Genomic DNA, 15,716 nt, shown 5'->3' on the forward strand with positions numbered 1-15,716 from the left:
GGAAAGCCCCGCAAAAGTCTGAAGTCTGTTCATCTCAAATTGAAAATTCACTTTCGCATCGACAACCTGACTGTTTTACAAGTAGTACTAGTACCTTCGTGGGCACGTCCTAGTCCAAAGCCATGAGGGCCACTTCGATTCTCTCATTACTATCATGCCTCGCCTACTCACCATTGGCCTCGGCATGGATATATACCTGGCACTCTCCAAATGATACGCTGCTTTCTTTTCAGGGGAATAAGCCCCTGAGCTGCAAATCAATGAACAACCCCATTGGCAATGTGTTCAACTGGGAGCCCCAAGATGGGCACTGGTGCATTTTCATGTACTCAAATTCAGATTGCGATAACGAAAATGTTGGCTATACATGCAAAGATTGGGAGTGGGCGAGTCATCCTCGTCAAAACACATTTTATCTTTCCAAGTGACGAATAATACTTCTGTGTTCCTCGCCACATCCACATCGTCAGCATCAGCGACCAAGACTACTACCTCCGAATCATCTACAGCAACCGGTGCCACCTCCACCACACCCTCTGCCGCCACCGCCACAGCGACCAGCGAGCCAACAGGCTCAGATAGCAAGGCTGGTCTATCGGGTGGTGCGATTGCAGGAATAGTGGTGGGAGCTTTAGCAGCTGTGGCTATTGCTGGCATTCTTCTCTTCTTTTTGTGTTGGCGACGACGAAAGAACAATGCGCAGAACATCGACGATACCCGAACAGAATCAGCAACGGGCATGGTGGAGCTTTCTAATTCTCACCCCGAGGAAGAAAAGGCATCCATTTCAGAAAAGCCTCGATCTCGACAGGAGACTCTACGGGAACTCAAGGGATCGACCGCTGCGTCGGAGATGGGGCCTGGGACCGAGAGGCACGAACTTCATTCACCTGTCGTGGAAAGACATGAGCTGTATACGGAGAGATATGAACTAGATTCGACACATCTCGACGTAGAGAAGAAATCTTGATCGTCCGGAACCGCATCTTAATATGAAATAATACAATTGAAAAGGAGACGTGAAGACGCGCATGTTATTCCACATGTTAATAATTGATCGGGATTGTTTGATATACTTTGTTTGAGATTTCATTGAGTTCTCTCTGACCGACCCACTTCTGAGTAAGGTGCCTTGTGATCGTCGAGAGAGAAACTCAGTGCTAGATAGTAGTTCGGATCGAACCGAGAAGTCTAGACCGTTATTTATGGAGCGACTTAGGGAGCCTCAATCGCCTGTCTCAATGCCCTGACGTAAGAATTCTACAACGTGCTAATTCGTTAGTCCCCTTTAACAAAGTGGCACGTATTAGACGTATTATGCTAACGCAAATTTACCGAATCTGCTGCCGAACCTTTGCCGATGGCTAGGTGGCTTTAGTAGATCAATCTACGCAGACTCGGGTCAGAGGGGACCAATGATGCTATTTGCACCCAGGATAAACTATTAATCTGGAAAGACTTCCTGGGAACAAGAATCTAAAAGCCGTAAAGATAATTGTTGGAAACTCCATACGTATTTTCAGAGATTGCTTTGAACTTGATTTCACAGCAAATCGGTGGGGAATAAAAAGGTGCGGACGGCCACTATTTGGAAATAATACCTCTTTATATTCCTAAAAAAATTAGCTGACATATCAATCTTCTCTTCGGAACCGGCCGTAAACCTTCTCTTTCTTGTAAAATGATGTTGCCTGCGAAGGAGTGTGGCTTGGATTTTATTTCAAAGGCGCCAAGCGGATGCCAAGATCGTCCGCGGCGCAGCTACTGCTTTTTGGCCCTGTCAGCTTCTCGGAGATCATACCACTTAACTCCGGTGCTAACAATACTGGCCATTCGAGCTTCCAAGACACAATATTATTTGCTCACCATACTGCACTTGATGACTTGCTCCACACTTGGTCTCGATCTCCCGGCAAAGACTTGATCTCGGCGTTTTGGTGATCGACAGTGGTTCTTTAGTAAACCAAGGTACCATAGCGACCGACCATTGCTATCTATATAAGGATATCCTGTTTTTTTTTTGTCAATTCGAGAAGTTGTGCAAACCATTCTATCATATTATCAAATCCAAACGAACAGCAAAAATGACCCTCCATTTGTCATTTCCTCTTCTGCTCGCCTGCGCGTTCCCAATCATTTTGGCCGCGCCATCATCATCGGCCTATCTACAAACCGATACTCCAACCCAATTTCCAACAAGAAATACCAATGCCGAACCTTTACTTTTGGTTCCCGAGGCCGAAGGAGATACCGGCGACAATTCAGAGACAGGCCGACTACTTTCTCGCAATGACGTATCACAAGAACCTGTGATATATGGAAAAGACGACAGCGAACGACAAATAGCAATGTGTGAAGCCGGATTTGTGCGTTCTTGTTATGCTGCAGTGGAAGCAGGAAATTCAGATACCAGTCCTCCGTTCACGACTGATACTCTCGACACAGACTCGCCCTTTACTTTTCCTTCCACTGGCTTCCTTGTTGCTACTTTCGCTGCCTTTTGTATTCTGGCTATGATTCGCAAATCTCTGGGTCGGAGAACTGCTCCTCAGCAAGAGGGGAAGAAGTAGAAGGGATCAACAAGTTGCACCACTGTATGCCTGATTTGTACTAGTTGAGAGCAAACTTGGAGTATTTAGAAGACTCCGGGTGCACTGGCTCAATAGCTGGATTGTCGATGGCACGACTTATGATTAATGGATCTCATGATTTAAACCTTGCTTCTGTATTCTATTTTTGATTTAAAGTAGCGCCTGAACAGAGTCCATAAATAGCAAATTTTATTTTGATGCTCATTAGAAATCAAGTTCACCCGTTCGGAATACTTCCGCCCCATGAAATTGGAGAATTGAGTACCGCTTATCTTTCATGGGCCCAGAACTCGAAATCATGGTATTACGATTCTCGCCGACGAGGCAATTGTGATAGTACCATGATGGAGATTAATAATATGAGTACCTGTTAATTCCCTTAACAATTTAAATCCTGTACGTACTACTACATACTACTAGTAGTAGCTAGCAGGGCAAAGATGTCAGCATCTCGCATGAACTCCACTCTGAAGACCCACTACATATTCCTTTGATTCCTTGGGTGTGGAAAATAGTAAATAATCACTGTCAGCACTTTTGATAAGCCCTGTTCATGACCGCTGATACAAGGTTTCTACAACGTGTTTACTGGTCGTGCAAAAAAGTATTGCAAGATGGGAATACTCGCTGGCAGTCTGCTGTGGCAGACGGGTCGATTGCTGCGAGTGTGGTGGGTTTGTCCTTGGTGACGGAAGTCGAATGATACCATGAAAGAGAGAGATCATGATGAAAGTGTTGTGATGTTCTAGACAAAGGAGGGAGGCTGTAGTAGCTATAGGCCGATCTTGAGAGCCTGAGACATCTGGCCTAACCTTTAATGTCAAGAGCAACATGCAGGAAGCCCTGGTGTACAGAGGGGAATAATATAGCGTCCGTGGCTACATTTGCCAAGCGATTTATCAAAGCCATACTGGACGCAGATTGAGATTTCCAAATGCAAGTGAAGTCGAGAGCGTCACAGTCGTTGGGTATATAGTAACCAGAGCACAGTTGTGTCAGGGACGACCACCTGGAACACGGCTGGGTTTTTTCTTAAAAAAAAAAGAAATAGGATCCACATTTTCAAAAGGATGTCGACCTCATTTGAGAGTAATGAATAAAGAAGCGACTGTGAGCAATTTCGAATGACGTGGTGAGGATCTCCAAATAGGCTGCGAGTGGTTGCGAGTCACTACGACGATTACTCCAAGATAGCAGATATTCGAGAAAGAAATAAATTTTGGTATCTAAAACCTATGTACTCATAAAACCATCATCAAGTGCCAGGGGGGGGAATGCAGCACTATTTTACTCGTCATCACCGAAGAAAACCTTGATGGGCAACCAGTCGTCGCCGCAGACCTTGAAGCGGTCCTTCAGGCCATCCAGCTGAGCAACTTCATCATCGGAGAGAGTCAGACCGTCAATCTCGAAGTTGCCGTCAATGCGAGACTTGCTGACGGACTTGGGGATGACACTCCAGCCCTTCTGGATACCCCAGACCAGCAGGACCTGCTGGGGAGTCTTGCCCTTCTTCTCAGCGAGCTCGAGGAGGGTAGCGTCCTTGTACAGAGGAGAGTTGGTAGAGCCCAGGCAGGAGTAACCGGTGGAGTGAATGCCCTTGGAGGTGTTGTAGGCAACCAGCTTGGGGGGAGGGGTTGTTGGGGTGCAGCTCGATCTGGTTAACGGCGGGGACGATCTTGGTGGAAGGGTCGTTGAGGAGGATCTCGAGGTTCTTGATGCCAAAGTTGGAGACACCGATGTTGCGGACCTTGCCGGTGGCAGGGAGCTTCTGCATCTCTTGCCTGTGAAATTCAAAAATGGGTTAGAAAGACGTTTTCGAGTGAGTTGTCAGCGCTGCAGTGAGAGTGTGCCTACCAGGTCTTGATGAAGTTCCAGTCGGGGAGGTGCTTGGACTTGTCCTCGGGGTCGGTGGAGCTGGGCCAGTGGACAAGGTAGAGATCAATGTAGTCGACACCGAGATCCTTCAGCGAGGAGGCAATTCCATCCTCGACACAGTGGTGCCAGGTGTTGTCCAGCTTGGTGGTGAGCCAGATCTGCTCGCGGGGCACACCGGAGTCACGGATACCAGCACCAACCTCAGCCTCGTTGCCGTAGGCCAGGGCGGTATCAATGTGACGGTAACCCTTCAGAAGGGCATCCTTAACAGCAACACGGACCTCATTGGGCTTGGATTGCCAGGTTCCCAGACCAATGGCGGGGATCTTGTCGCCAGTGTTGAGAGTGTAGGTCTTTTGGGTGTGGTTGGCCATTGTGATGGTTTGTGATAAGAGGAGAGGGGAAGGGAGAAGAGAGGAAATCAGAGAGATGTAAAGTAAATGGGATTAAGCCCAACAAAGCAAGGGGCTTGAGTCTTTTATAGGAGGGGGGAGTGCGACGTAAAGTGGGCAGGTCCAAGCAGCCACGATGTCGCAACCAGTGAAGATGCCCCGCTTTGAATGTGGGGGTTCTACGAGTATCTCTTCCTTTTGCTTTGCCACGTTGCCCGGGATTATGCGATTTTTTTCCAATCGGTGAACCGAATACAATTCAGCCGAGCGGATGGACTACGGTAATCCGATCTCCGTAGTGGCGGGCATCCTTGAGCATCGCGGGGCTCCGGAACACATTACTACCAGTATGATGCCATATGGGGGATGTATTCCGGCTAAATGCAGAGGATATCTACCAATCAGCGGCTTGAATTGGCCGTAGATCCACTCCATATCAGTGAACCCTGCTAATTGCAGCAGTCTCGATTCTAGAAACTTCGTTTGTACTCCGTAAGTGAAACAAGAAAGGAACTTGAACTATATAGAATTATTATAGAAGTTTCCAAGTTTAGAAAGATAGACATAACCTCGACCGTACTACACCAAATCAAAGGTCGAGGGGCAACAAGATAAGCTTAGCCGGAATAGAACCACCTTTATAAAGTACCACATGCGGCGATCAGCCTCGATGCAAATATGCATCATCCTTGTCGGATGTGCCTTGAATCTTCATTTTCGCAGATCTTCTTCTTTGTATCCACCGCGCTTGTTTTTTAAAGACATCACTACTACTATTAGTAACAGAGTAATTAATATTCCCGCGTAACGCTCCAAATTACCCACGACTCCACGCCGGGTAAATTGGGCCTCGTCTTCCCATTCTCCAATTCTACCGAAGCGCTTCTCCAACTTGAACTTTCTCCACCCCCAACCAATCGGGGAATTAGCCTAATGGCTGTCCATGCTGCCGCTTCAATTTATCAGCCACTTTCTCCCCAAGTTATCTGACTGAGACGCATTTCAGAGATCCATCATCTCCAAAGTGCCGATATGGAGACCAACGCTTTCCGAAACCACCGTCTCAGCTCGATAGCTGCCAGCGACTCAAGCCCGAAATCAATATTCAAATTGACCGACCTCAACGGGAAGTCGTAGATTTCCCGTCTGGTCTCCAGCGGCGCTGGCGCCGCCAACTCCGCCAACCCCCAAGAAGCTCTGCTGCCCCGTGTCCATTCCTGTCAGCTCCCCGTGGAGCTATTCCAGCTAGCTGTTCTCGGAGCCTGCCTGGGGATTCTTCTTCGTCGGCAAAAGTAGAGCTACATTCCAGTCGAGAGTCACAAGACCAGATGGTTGTGTTTTTGAAGTCAAATTGAAGCCCCAATTTTAACCTAGTGACGAACTGATCACATATGCTCTCATGGTTGTAGTATTCCCACCTCAGTTATGCTGTTCACCAGCCCAGGCCCATTACCCCCCCTCGGACGGCAGCAATTTGAGCACCGCAGCCTTCTCGCTCGTTAGAAACCATTCCTCACTCCTCACCGAAAGTGTACAGTACTCGCATCTTCAAAGTTCCGCAAGGCCCACGGGAATCATTGCGACGATCAATTCCGGCGAATGGCAAAATGGAAATATTCCATGAAGCTCTACTACCACGCAGGGTCTCAATGATGGTCAATCATTAGCTTTTGACTTACTGCCCACGCCAAGAACAAAATGCCGTACCAGTAGGCTTTATTTACCGAGCGCACAGGCATAACGGAAAACAGTCCTTGTCAAGGATGTTCTTGAAGGTTCGCGACCTGCAGGGCGGCTGCGGCACGGCTCTGTGTCAAATAACTTGTGACTTGCACAGATGAATACTATATCTCACATCCATGGATATTGAAAGGGCAATCTTGGAACTTGAAGCTGCACATATCTGGTTCAACTTGCTACGGACTCAACACCTGGACATACGACTATAAACACGAATCTTGGGCTTATTTGGACTGTTCTAAGCACGGTACTAACTTGACTTCATCATACCACAGATCCACAGCCCATAGACCAGAAATATATCAAATCCGAGTTTTACTTTTATGTACCTTGTTCCTTGACCACATTTCACTAATTTGTAAGGGCCCGTCACTCTCAGTCGGGCCGGATAAATTCACCGCCCTCGGCCTCGGAGCCTCCCAAGCTCTCTCTTTCCCCACTTCGAAACCAACCCCATATTTCATTCTTATTGCCCTCCCCAATTATTCCCGATTGCCCCAACATAATGTCCTCCGGATTCGTGGCATCCGGTACAAACGAGCAGCCGGTCGAGCGGGATGACGACTGGCTGCGCGCCGAGCAGGAGCTGGAGGAAGAGCGTCGGCGCAAGGTGGAGATGGGCAAGCAGAATGATGGCAAGAGCCTGTTCGAGGTGCTGGAGCAGAACAAAAGTGAGTATAATCGGGGACTTGAACACCATGGAATAGGCCATCCAATTTGTCATTGGTGCCTTGCCGTACCGCAGAGCGAACGTGGCTAACATGTTAGGATGATCGTTCCACAACACAGTGGCCAAACAAGAAGCCTTTGAGGAGAAAACCAAATTGAAGAACCAATTCCGCTCCCTCGACGAAGACGAAGTTGACTTCCTTGATTCCGTCCTCGAGTCTACTCGTGCCCAGGAGGCCGCCGTCAAAAAGGATACCGCCGATCAGCTAGAAGTCTTTCGCAAACAACGTGAGGAGGCCGAGAAGGCGCTTCTAGGTCCCACAACGTCAGATGTCACTCCTGCAGAGGAGGAGGAATGGGCGATCCCGGCGCGTAAGCGACGCAGGGATAAGAAAGATTTTCTTCTACCTGGGAAGAAACGAAAGGCTTCGTTGGAGGGAGGAAAGGATACGGCTGGGTCTCCAGACGCGAAAACAAATCAATCGAGCCAAAAGAATGGGATAAGTGCTACTGGCGCGCCACCGAAGTCATCGCTTAAGCAACAGCCTGAAAGCGTCAACGTGGCTAGTAATGCCACAAAGCCGTCAGCCGCACAAGGGAGATCAGATGCGACCGACAAAGGCCAATCACAAACGAATCAACCGAAGAAAGAAGCGCAGACTTCAGCTCCAGCTCCGGCTCCGGCGGGGCTTGGACTGGTCGGCTACGGGTCAGATTCCGATTCGGAATAAATATAATCGCATATCAATTCGCGGCTATGATTGGATTGGCTTGCACCGGCGTATGCCGAGCTCCTGTGTGACACTAACCATCTTTTAATGTAAATATACCCCGGATAATGTTCTGGTAACTCTTGTTATAATAACATCATCATCATGCCCCCACTGTTCCAGCAATCACCATTTGGGCCCAGAAATAAAGCGCATAACCCATAAAGATCCGGAGCCACCCAGGGCTTTTCGGCCCAGAAGATCTCCCAAAGGCATTCTTCGCAACAAAAAGGTCGCTTACAACAAACATAGCAGCTCCCAGGGCCCGCGAGGCCAACCAGCTGGTTGGAACGGTCAGCGGGGATGTGGAAGTAGCGGCAGCAAACATCGTCCCGATGATAACAGCATAAACCGAAACCAATGGCTTCATATCCGGAGCAATATCGAGGTCCAGGACATTGGTCTGAAGTGAGGAGTGTGGCTGGGGATATATGACACCTAACCACTTTGCAGCGCCCATAGTCCCTACGAATGTGAGGGCAAAAGTCGTCCAGGAGATCTCGTAGGAATTTTGCAGGAAGGCTACAGTGTAGGCAATATGGGCTGCTGCGAAGGCGACGATACCGAGTTGGAACGATATCGATACTTTTCCTTGCACTTCCGACTTTCCGGAGGCTGAATTGTTGCTGTCCAGACCGTAGAATTCACGCCGTGAAGGAATCAGAAAGAAGTCGCCCAGCATGGAAAAGCCAAGACCGATGGTAATGAGGCGGCGATAGTCTGACCACTCTTCAGATGGTAAGAGCAGTGGGCTGCTAAGAAAAGCAACCGAAGAAAGCATTTTGAACACTGCTGTGCCCGCGTGTGATTTGGATTTCCATTCTGAGAGAACCAGCAAGGGCAGCGAACCCAGCAGCAAGCACGCCGAAGTCGAAATTGACATATCGGAGGATTTGTGGAGTCTAACAAGGCATGGAATGAAATAAGTGTTTGGATTATGTTCCAGATGATCGTAGTTCAAGAAGCAAGGTGGTCAACAGTCAACCCCACCCGGTTAGTACTAGTAGAATATGAATCTTCTGTCACAAGCAAATATCCAAACTGTGCGTGCGCGAATTTGGCCGAGGCGCGATACGGAATTGTAATATGTTCCGCTTTTTGACCCACCCTTATGGCGATGAGAGTACGAGTATATAGGTCAAATTTGTTCACTTATAATCTACTAGTATCTAGTACTAGTACCTACATGAGCAGGCTCAGAGTTCCAATTAGCTAGCAGCTGCGCCACTGGCTAAAGCACTACACAAAATGTTGTCATGGGATATCTAAGGGTTCCGAGACGTTTCCTAGTCCTCCGACCTTGGAAGGTTCCGCAATAGTATCTTGTTTCTCTATCACCTAGGAGGGCATTACTATTATTTGCGGTAGGTCGATGATATTGAAACTTTCGGGTTCACAATTGGGCCGCTATCCTCCCCTGCTATTTTTTGACCGCATTTGGACTTGATAAATCCCGGGTCGTACTACTAGTATACATATGTACTAACCGAGGACGAGAGAGACGATCATGAGATATGTGTAGGATGGATGAACTAGCTGAGGCTCAAATAACTAGATTTAGCGGTGTGGACTGACTAAGTCTGCATATATCCCGGAAATATCCATGGATACTAAGCCCATCGGCATGAATGACGCAAAGTTTTGCCAGGAAACAAACTACCAGTACGATGCTCCTTTCGCTGCACTACTCATAATGTTGAGTTTGCAACTTCACCTCTTGCTCTTCAACCTTGCGCTCCAGATCATGGGTGAGGTACTCCTCCTTGCTACTTCCCGGGACAAACCAGGGAGCGTTGGTGAACATATAGTTCATCTCCTCAAGCGGCACCTTCTTCGTCTCCGGAAGCAGAGCGTAGAAGAAGAGGGCATTGGTGAAATTGCACACCACGAAAACGAAATAGAACTTATACTTGATATGCTCCATGGCGATGGGGGTCACCTGGCCGATCATCGTGTTGAAAGCGAACGAGATACCCGTCGCGATGGAGACACCCTTGGCTCGGGTACGGGTGTCGAAGACTTCAGCTGGGATAATCCAGGAAAGCGGACCGCAAGTGCAGGAGAAGGAGAAGTTGTACAACCAGGTCATGATAATGAAACCCCAATGGGCTCCGGTGTTTGTGCTGCTAGTAGGGAACTTCGCCATCAGGATTGTGGCAACGATGAAAGTGAGACAATTTCCTAGGTTGCCGCCGATAAGAGTCCATCGTCGACCGAAGCGGTCGATGAATAGAATGCAGAGGAATTGTGCAATGAGGGCGATAACCGAGTTGATAGCTTGGTATCGGAGAGTATCGGCGCCGGAGATACCGATTTGCGAATAGATATCAACAGAGTAGTATCTAGAGAATGAAAATTAGAGACAAATCTACCTGGACGATATATTTTATACTCACTGGATTGCAGAAACACCGGTCATCTGGACAGAGGCCTGAAGAGCACAGCAGAGGAACAATCGACGGAAGGAGGATCGGTTCGTGAACAGCTCAATGTAGGATTTGGCCTCGTGTTCATGCTCGAAAGTGATGCTCTCTTGAATCTGAGCATATTCGGCTTGCACCCAAGCATCAGTTTCATCTCCATGAGCGTGCAGCTTCGCCAATGTCTTGAGGCCCTCCTCGGAGCGATTATGATCGATGAGCCAACGGGGTGACTAAATGCATGTTAGAGCGCCGTAAGGGTTCTAGGTAAACCACAGGATATCATACCTCAGGGAAAAAGGTGATCAACAAGCCCAGCACCACGGCAGGGAGGATTTGCAGACCCAAGGGAAGTTGCCATTGCGCACTGTTACTGGGGTCGAACCCGACATAAGTGCCGTATGAGATCCATGAGGCACAGAGAGCACCGACTCCCAGCATGAACTGTTGCAACGCAGTCACTCGGCCACGAATCTTAGGGTGGCAGATCTCAGCCTGGTAAAGAGGGATGATCATAGTCAAGAAACCGACACTGGAGGTAGGAAGCCGTTAGTATTTCTACTGTCTTTTTTAGTAGATGAAAAAGAGGTCACTTACCCAAATCCAGCAAGGAATCGACCGCTGTAAAGATACGCGAGGGTCTTCGCAGCCGTCTGGAGAGCACCGCCGAGACAGAATATAAGGCATCCAAGAGAGATGGTGCGGCGACGACCAAGGTAATCACCAGCAGGGCCAGCTAAACAGGCTCCGAAGAAAGCACCAGTAGTAAACATAGACACAACTAGACCACTTTTCATTTTCACTGTTAGCACCCACACCAGCGAACAAAGCTGAATGGAAGCTCACCTTTGCGTCGAGTTCGCTTCAAATTTGTCCACGAACGACTGACAGACAATAACCTCTGCGATAACACCAAGATCATCTGGAAATAATTAGCGGAGACGAACTGTGAAAATGAGCTGCAAAATTAGTAGGTTTTACTACTTACATCCGTAAAGGAAAGATCCAACGGAGGCGAACACGCCGACCAGGAACTATTAAAAAAATTTAGTATTCAAGATACTTTGACATTGCACATTAAAAGCCGTGTTTCATACCTGGTACCATGCCGGTGACATACGCATGGTGAACTCTGTTCTTTGGCAACGAAATTAAAAGATTTGATCAGAGGCGACCCACGATCAGTAAAGGACGGGGAACGAAATCTGGGGATCTCCACAGAAAAAAAACATCAACTCCACCGGGGGGAGCTGTCATCTACATATAGTACTACCATTCTGAGTCCAGACGGCATAAAATCGACGAGGCGAGCTGCATCGCTTAGGGTTCGGAGAAACAAACTCCTTAACTCAAGCCACACAGCTGATCGCATCGTGTGGCATCGACAAATTTGACCTTTGTCAGAAATATCCGGGATGGAGCTATACTCCAAGTGGACGGTCACGAAGGCCATTCGCTAACCCGCTAACCCGCAGATCCATCTCCGCAAATTACACCTCCCGAGGTCGTGCCGAACTCCCCAGGTCCTATTAACCGGGCATATCTACGGAACAAACAGAGCAGAGCTGTTAGATTCCACTATCTACCGAGCCTGACTGTCAGAAAATGGTTCGCGAGTTCTAACACCAAGTGATCTTTTGCCGTTCGTACTAGTATGTGGCGGCTGCGTTTCCCTTGCTGCGCCGTGATTGACGGAAGATTTCCAGGACTTGGCGGCACTTCAATCTGTCAGTCCACAATGCCGAGTCATTGGGCGATATCGGTCCCCTCGAACTGTTAGCCTCTCCGTTCTCTGCCCACTTGCCCACTTGAGCGCTTCAAATGGCCGGCCCCTAGCACCAAACGGGCATCGTCGTTTGCGCCAGCTCTTTTTGTCCACTCCGCTTGGCTGGGGTCTCGACTCTGCCCCGCAGGAGATTTTCCGCTTCAAGGTGATAACTTGGGTCGTCTTGGATAGAATGGTTGAAGCACGAGATGTACGCGCTATCATTATGGAGTGAGTGTGGATTCGATGGACTCTGGCGATTGGACTGAAAGGAGTGTACTTTTCGTGCGACATTTCTTCCCCGCTCGCTTGATCCTTGATCAAACATCATCCTGGCTCGAATTTCCTGACCTATAATTTCCAGCCACCGGACAGACGTGAACTTGCTTGTAGACAAAGCTTCTTCCTCCTGAGGCTTCTACGCGATTTGAGTTGCCAGCATGACTACTTTCACCAAGTTGGGGGACCAAGACACCTCTGTCATCTCCGTTCATCCTTCGCGTCGGATCTCGAAGATTAATCCCAACATCTATGCTGGTTTTACTGAGTAAGTGTGGTCAATTAAAAACTACCAGACCGCGCATGGCATGACATCGAACTCGGAGACAATATATGCTGACGCTACCCTAGGCATATGGGCCGATGCATCTATGGAGGCATCTACGAGCCGGGAAGTCCACTTTCCGATGAGAACGGTTTCCGGAAGGATGTATTGGAGGCCCTGAAGGACCTCAACATCCCTGTTGTTCGGTATCCCGGTGGTAACTTCTGTGCTACCTACCACTGGCTCGACGGAGTTGGCCCGAAGGACCAACGGCCATCGCGGTATGTCAATCCCAGCTTTATAATCCACCATTCCATTTTCGTATGACTCTAGTAAAGGGTTCCTGTATTGATTTATTATTAGACCGGAGCTTGCATGGCTGGGAACTGAGACTAACCAGTTCGGAACGGATGAGTTCATGAAATGGTGCGAGGTGATCGGCACGGAACCATATCTGTGCTTCAATTTCGGAACCGGTACCCTGGACGAAGGTAATTGATTACCATCACCTCTTTATACTGATTAAATCATTGACTGTTCCATAAGCACTTGCCTGGGTTGAGTACTGCAACGGTACTGGGAATACATACTACGCGAACCTTCGCCGAAAGAATGGCCGCGAGGAGCCATACAACGTACGTATCAGACCCAATTCATTTTCTATGTCCAAAGACTTATAATCTTAGGTCAAATACTGGGCCCTTGGAAATGAGACATGGGGTCCCTGGCAAGTTGAGCAAATGACGAAGGAAGCATATGCCCACAAGGCACTGCAATGGGCCAAGGGTAAGATTACCCCAAAAGACCCCAAAACAACCGTTCTAACCTTTACGCATAGCTCTCAAACTCTTGGACCCCAGCCTGATTCTCATTCTCTGCGGTCAAGATGGTACCGCAACATGGGACTACTACACTCTCAAGCACTGCCTGCTGCCGGCCCACTCAGCCCTTTCAACCAGCGCAGTTCCATTAATCGACATGCACAGTATCCACCTTTACACCTGCTCTAATGACCACCTGCCCAACGCAACTGCGCCTTTAGCTGCAGAACGAGCTATCGAGATCACCTCAGGCCTGATCGACCTGGCCCGTATCGAAAATGGCGTTCCGCCAGAGCAGCTCCGTCCAACTATCTGCTTTGATGAATGGAACGTGTGGGACCCCATTCGCGCAGAGGGGAGCCAGGGTGCTGAAGAAAGCTATACGCTCTCCGATGCGCTGGCTGTGGCCGTCTGGTTGAACGTCTTCGTGCGAAAGAGTCGCGATCTCGGCATGGCTTGCATCGCCCAGAGCGTCAATGTGATTTCGCCGCTCATGACGACGAAGGAGGGTATTATCAAGCAGACTACTTGGTGGCCGCTGTATTTGTTTTCGAAGTTCATGCGCGGCTGGACCGTTGCGTCGCATGTTTCTTGCGGTACCTATGAGGGTGAGACCTCGCCGAAGTGGTTGAGGAGTGCGATGGAGACTCCTTGGTTGGATGTGAGTGCTGCGATTGGTGAGGATGGCTTTGCGAATCTGGCGGTCGTGAACATTCATGAGCAGAAGGACTTCGAAAGTAAGGTCGATGGAGTGGTTGGTGATGTTGTTGTCTACACTGTTACTGGTGAGGGTATTGCGGCTACTAATATGAAGGGCCGGGAGGAGGTTGCTATTAAAGAATCCAGTTGGGATGGAAAGGGGTCTTATGTTTTCCCCAAGCTTTCGGTTACTTTGCTGAGATGGAAGGCAGAGTGAAAAAGTGCTGCATGTGAGACTGCCTTAGAAGTTCGTGATTTTTCTATATAAATACATCAAACATCATCAAACGCATCCAATAAAAACTGCCTTACAGTTCTTACAGTCTCTTCATCTTATATGCATAGCAGGGATAGTAGTAGTAAATATTCATTTAATCTCTAGATTAATTTAATCTCTAGATTTCACTAGGCCTGAAGATTCTCCGTTACATCGTTACACCTGGGCATATAATAATAAGGTATGGGATGATGTCGCCTAGCCGTAGGTCACATTTCGAACAGTTCCATCCTCATCAACATGAACATTGAGTCTAGATGAACAGTCAGTGAGTACTATATTGGAATATTTAATGATACTAAGGCGATCTGATAGCTTGCATACCTCTCGGGGCGGTGGTCCATGGTCTGCATGTCACCAGGCTTCACGACGCGGTGAGTTTCGGGTAGGTCCTTCTTTGCGAAGGACTAGTAGAGGCAGTGGTGTTAGAGTAGTTCGAACACCGCAATACTTTTGAAGACAAACATACCACCTCATTACTTGTGTCGCTAAGCTTCTTGCCCATCAGCTTGTTGACCCACTCGGACTTATCGCCCATGTCGGAGTTGATGCCGGGAACAACGAGAGGCATGATGAATGAGACTGTCGGTTGAATGGAATTAAAATGATATTTTGGTCTTCTGATAGATGCTTGATGGAATGTCAGAGATTATCAGTACTAGTAGTTGTAAATGGAGAGTGCTACGTCAAGGTGGGCAGGCATCTATATAGACCCCGATGACGATGACGTAGGTGTCAAGAGTGCTTAGTCACTTGCACCGCCAGCGAGATTCGTGAGATTTTCTGGGAACTCCTCAAGTTCAAGTCTCCAGAGGTGTTTCATTGGCTCATAGTCGGAGATAAATGAAGTGATGTGTTGTCGCTTGACCTTCAGGGAAGCTTGATGTCATCTTATCTGGACTTACCAAGGTTGATTACTGCTGGAAGGCATCCCATCACATGGCAGTGGATACCGGACAACCCAAGAATAGCCCTAGTAATACTATTACTATTAGTACCAGTACTTGTATACTTCGCAATGTGTATGCTTCGCGATGCCAAAGGGAAGCTGCGTGAGGAGGCTGCGATGGCAGCTGCGATGCACATCGATTGTGTTGACTGTTGACTTCAAATTCGACTTCGACTTCTCCTCACCTTCTACTCCCTCCTT

General features: G+C 48.4%; 8 protein-coding genes across 8 annotated transcripts; 4 read left to right on the plus strand and 4 right to left on the minus strand.

The window, feature by feature from the left end:
- Positions 1 to 122: 122 nt before the first annotated feature.
- N7481_002424 (uncharacterized protein) lies at positions 123 to 970 on the plus strand (the record flags this gene model as incomplete). The annotated part of the gene is made up of 2 exons (XM_057261643.1): positions 123 to 399; positions 426 to 970. 2 exons carry the CDS (start codon positions 123 to 125, stop codon positions 968 to 970), a joined length of 822 nt encoding a protein of 273 aa, XP_057126575.1.
- A 1,114-nt stretch (positions 971 to 2,084) lies between these two features.
- On the plus strand, positions 2,085 to 2,570 carry N7481_002425 (uncharacterized protein; the record flags this gene model as incomplete). The annotated part of the gene is made up of 1 exon (XM_057261644.1): positions 2,085 to 2,570. The coding sequence occupies one exon, from the start codon at positions 2,085 to 2,087 to the stop codon at positions 2,568 to 2,570; it is 486 nt and encodes a 161-aa protein (XP_057126576.1).
- A 1,308-nt stretch (positions 2,571 to 3,878) lies between these two features.
- gcy1 (putative glycerol dehydrogenase Gcy1) lies at positions 3,879 to 4,843 on the minus strand (the record flags this gene model as incomplete). The annotated part of the gene is made up of 3 exons (XM_057261645.1): positions 3,879 to 4,214; positions 4,258 to 4,375; positions 4,449 to 4,843. The coding sequence occupies 3 exons, from the start codon at positions 4,841 to 4,843 to the stop codon at positions 3,879 to 3,881; spliced, it is 849 nt and encodes a 282-aa protein (XP_057126577.1).
- A 2,263-nt stretch (positions 4,844 to 7,106) lies between these two features.
- N7481_002427 (PSME3-interacting protein) lies at positions 7,107 to 8,001 on the plus strand (the record flags this gene model as incomplete). Its single annotated transcript, XM_057261646.1, has 2 exons — positions 7,107 to 7,272; positions 7,391 to 8,001. 2 exons carry the CDS (start codon positions 7,107 to 7,109, stop codon positions 7,999 to 8,001), a joined length of 777 nt encoding a protein of 258 aa, XP_057126578.1.
- Positions 8,002 to 8,143: 142 nt separating this feature from the next.
- Positions 8,144 to 8,821, minus strand: N7481_002428 (lysoplasmalogenase; the record flags this gene model as incomplete). Its single annotated transcript, XM_057261647.1, has 1 exon — positions 8,144 to 8,821. The coding sequence occupies one exon, from the start codon at positions 8,819 to 8,821 to the stop codon at positions 8,144 to 8,146; it is 678 nt and encodes a 225-aa protein (XP_057126579.1).
- A 903-nt stretch (positions 8,822 to 9,724) lies between these two features.
- On the minus strand, positions 9,725 to 11,584 carry N7481_002429 (sugar porter family MFS transporter; the record flags this gene model as incomplete). Its single annotated transcript, XM_057261648.1, has 7 exons — positions 9,725 to 10,382; positions 10,437 to 10,693; positions 10,749 to 10,992; positions 11,058 to 11,249; positions 11,307 to 11,382; positions 11,449 to 11,494; positions 11,558 to 11,584. 7 exons carry the CDS (start codon positions 11,582 to 11,584, stop codon positions 9,725 to 9,727), a joined length of 1,500 nt encoding a protein of 499 aa, XP_057126580.1.
- A 1,081-nt stretch (positions 11,585 to 12,665) lies between these two features.
- N7481_002430 (alpha-N-arabinofuranosidase) lies at positions 12,666 to 14,506 on the plus strand (the record flags this gene model as incomplete). The annotated part of the gene is made up of 6 exons (XM_057261649.1): positions 12,666 to 12,772; positions 12,856 to 13,050; positions 13,133 to 13,260; positions 13,316 to 13,404; positions 13,456 to 13,555; positions 13,608 to 14,506. The coding sequence occupies 6 exons, from the start codon at positions 12,666 to 12,668 to the stop codon at positions 14,504 to 14,506; spliced, it is 1,518 nt and encodes a 505-aa protein (XP_057126581.1).
- A 258-nt stretch (positions 14,507 to 14,764) lies between these two features.
- On the minus strand, positions 14,765 to 15,137 carry N7481_002431 (uncharacterized protein; the record flags this gene model as incomplete). Its single annotated transcript, XM_057261650.1, has 3 exons — positions 14,765 to 14,819; positions 14,891 to 14,973; positions 15,036 to 15,137. 3 exons carry the CDS (start codon positions 15,135 to 15,137, stop codon positions 14,765 to 14,767), a joined length of 240 nt encoding a protein of 79 aa, XP_057126582.1.
- Positions 15,138 to 15,716: the final 579 nt, after the last annotated feature.

This window comes from Penicillium waksmanii (genome assembly GCF_028829765.1).
Source record: "Penicillium waksmanii strain IBT 27052 chromosome Unknown utg000002l:1.0-3326099.0:1.0-3328782.0, whole genome shotgun sequence".
Classification (NCBI taxonomy): Eukaryota; Fungi; Ascomycota; class Eurotiomycetes; order Eurotiales; family Aspergillaceae; genus Penicillium; species Penicillium waksmanii.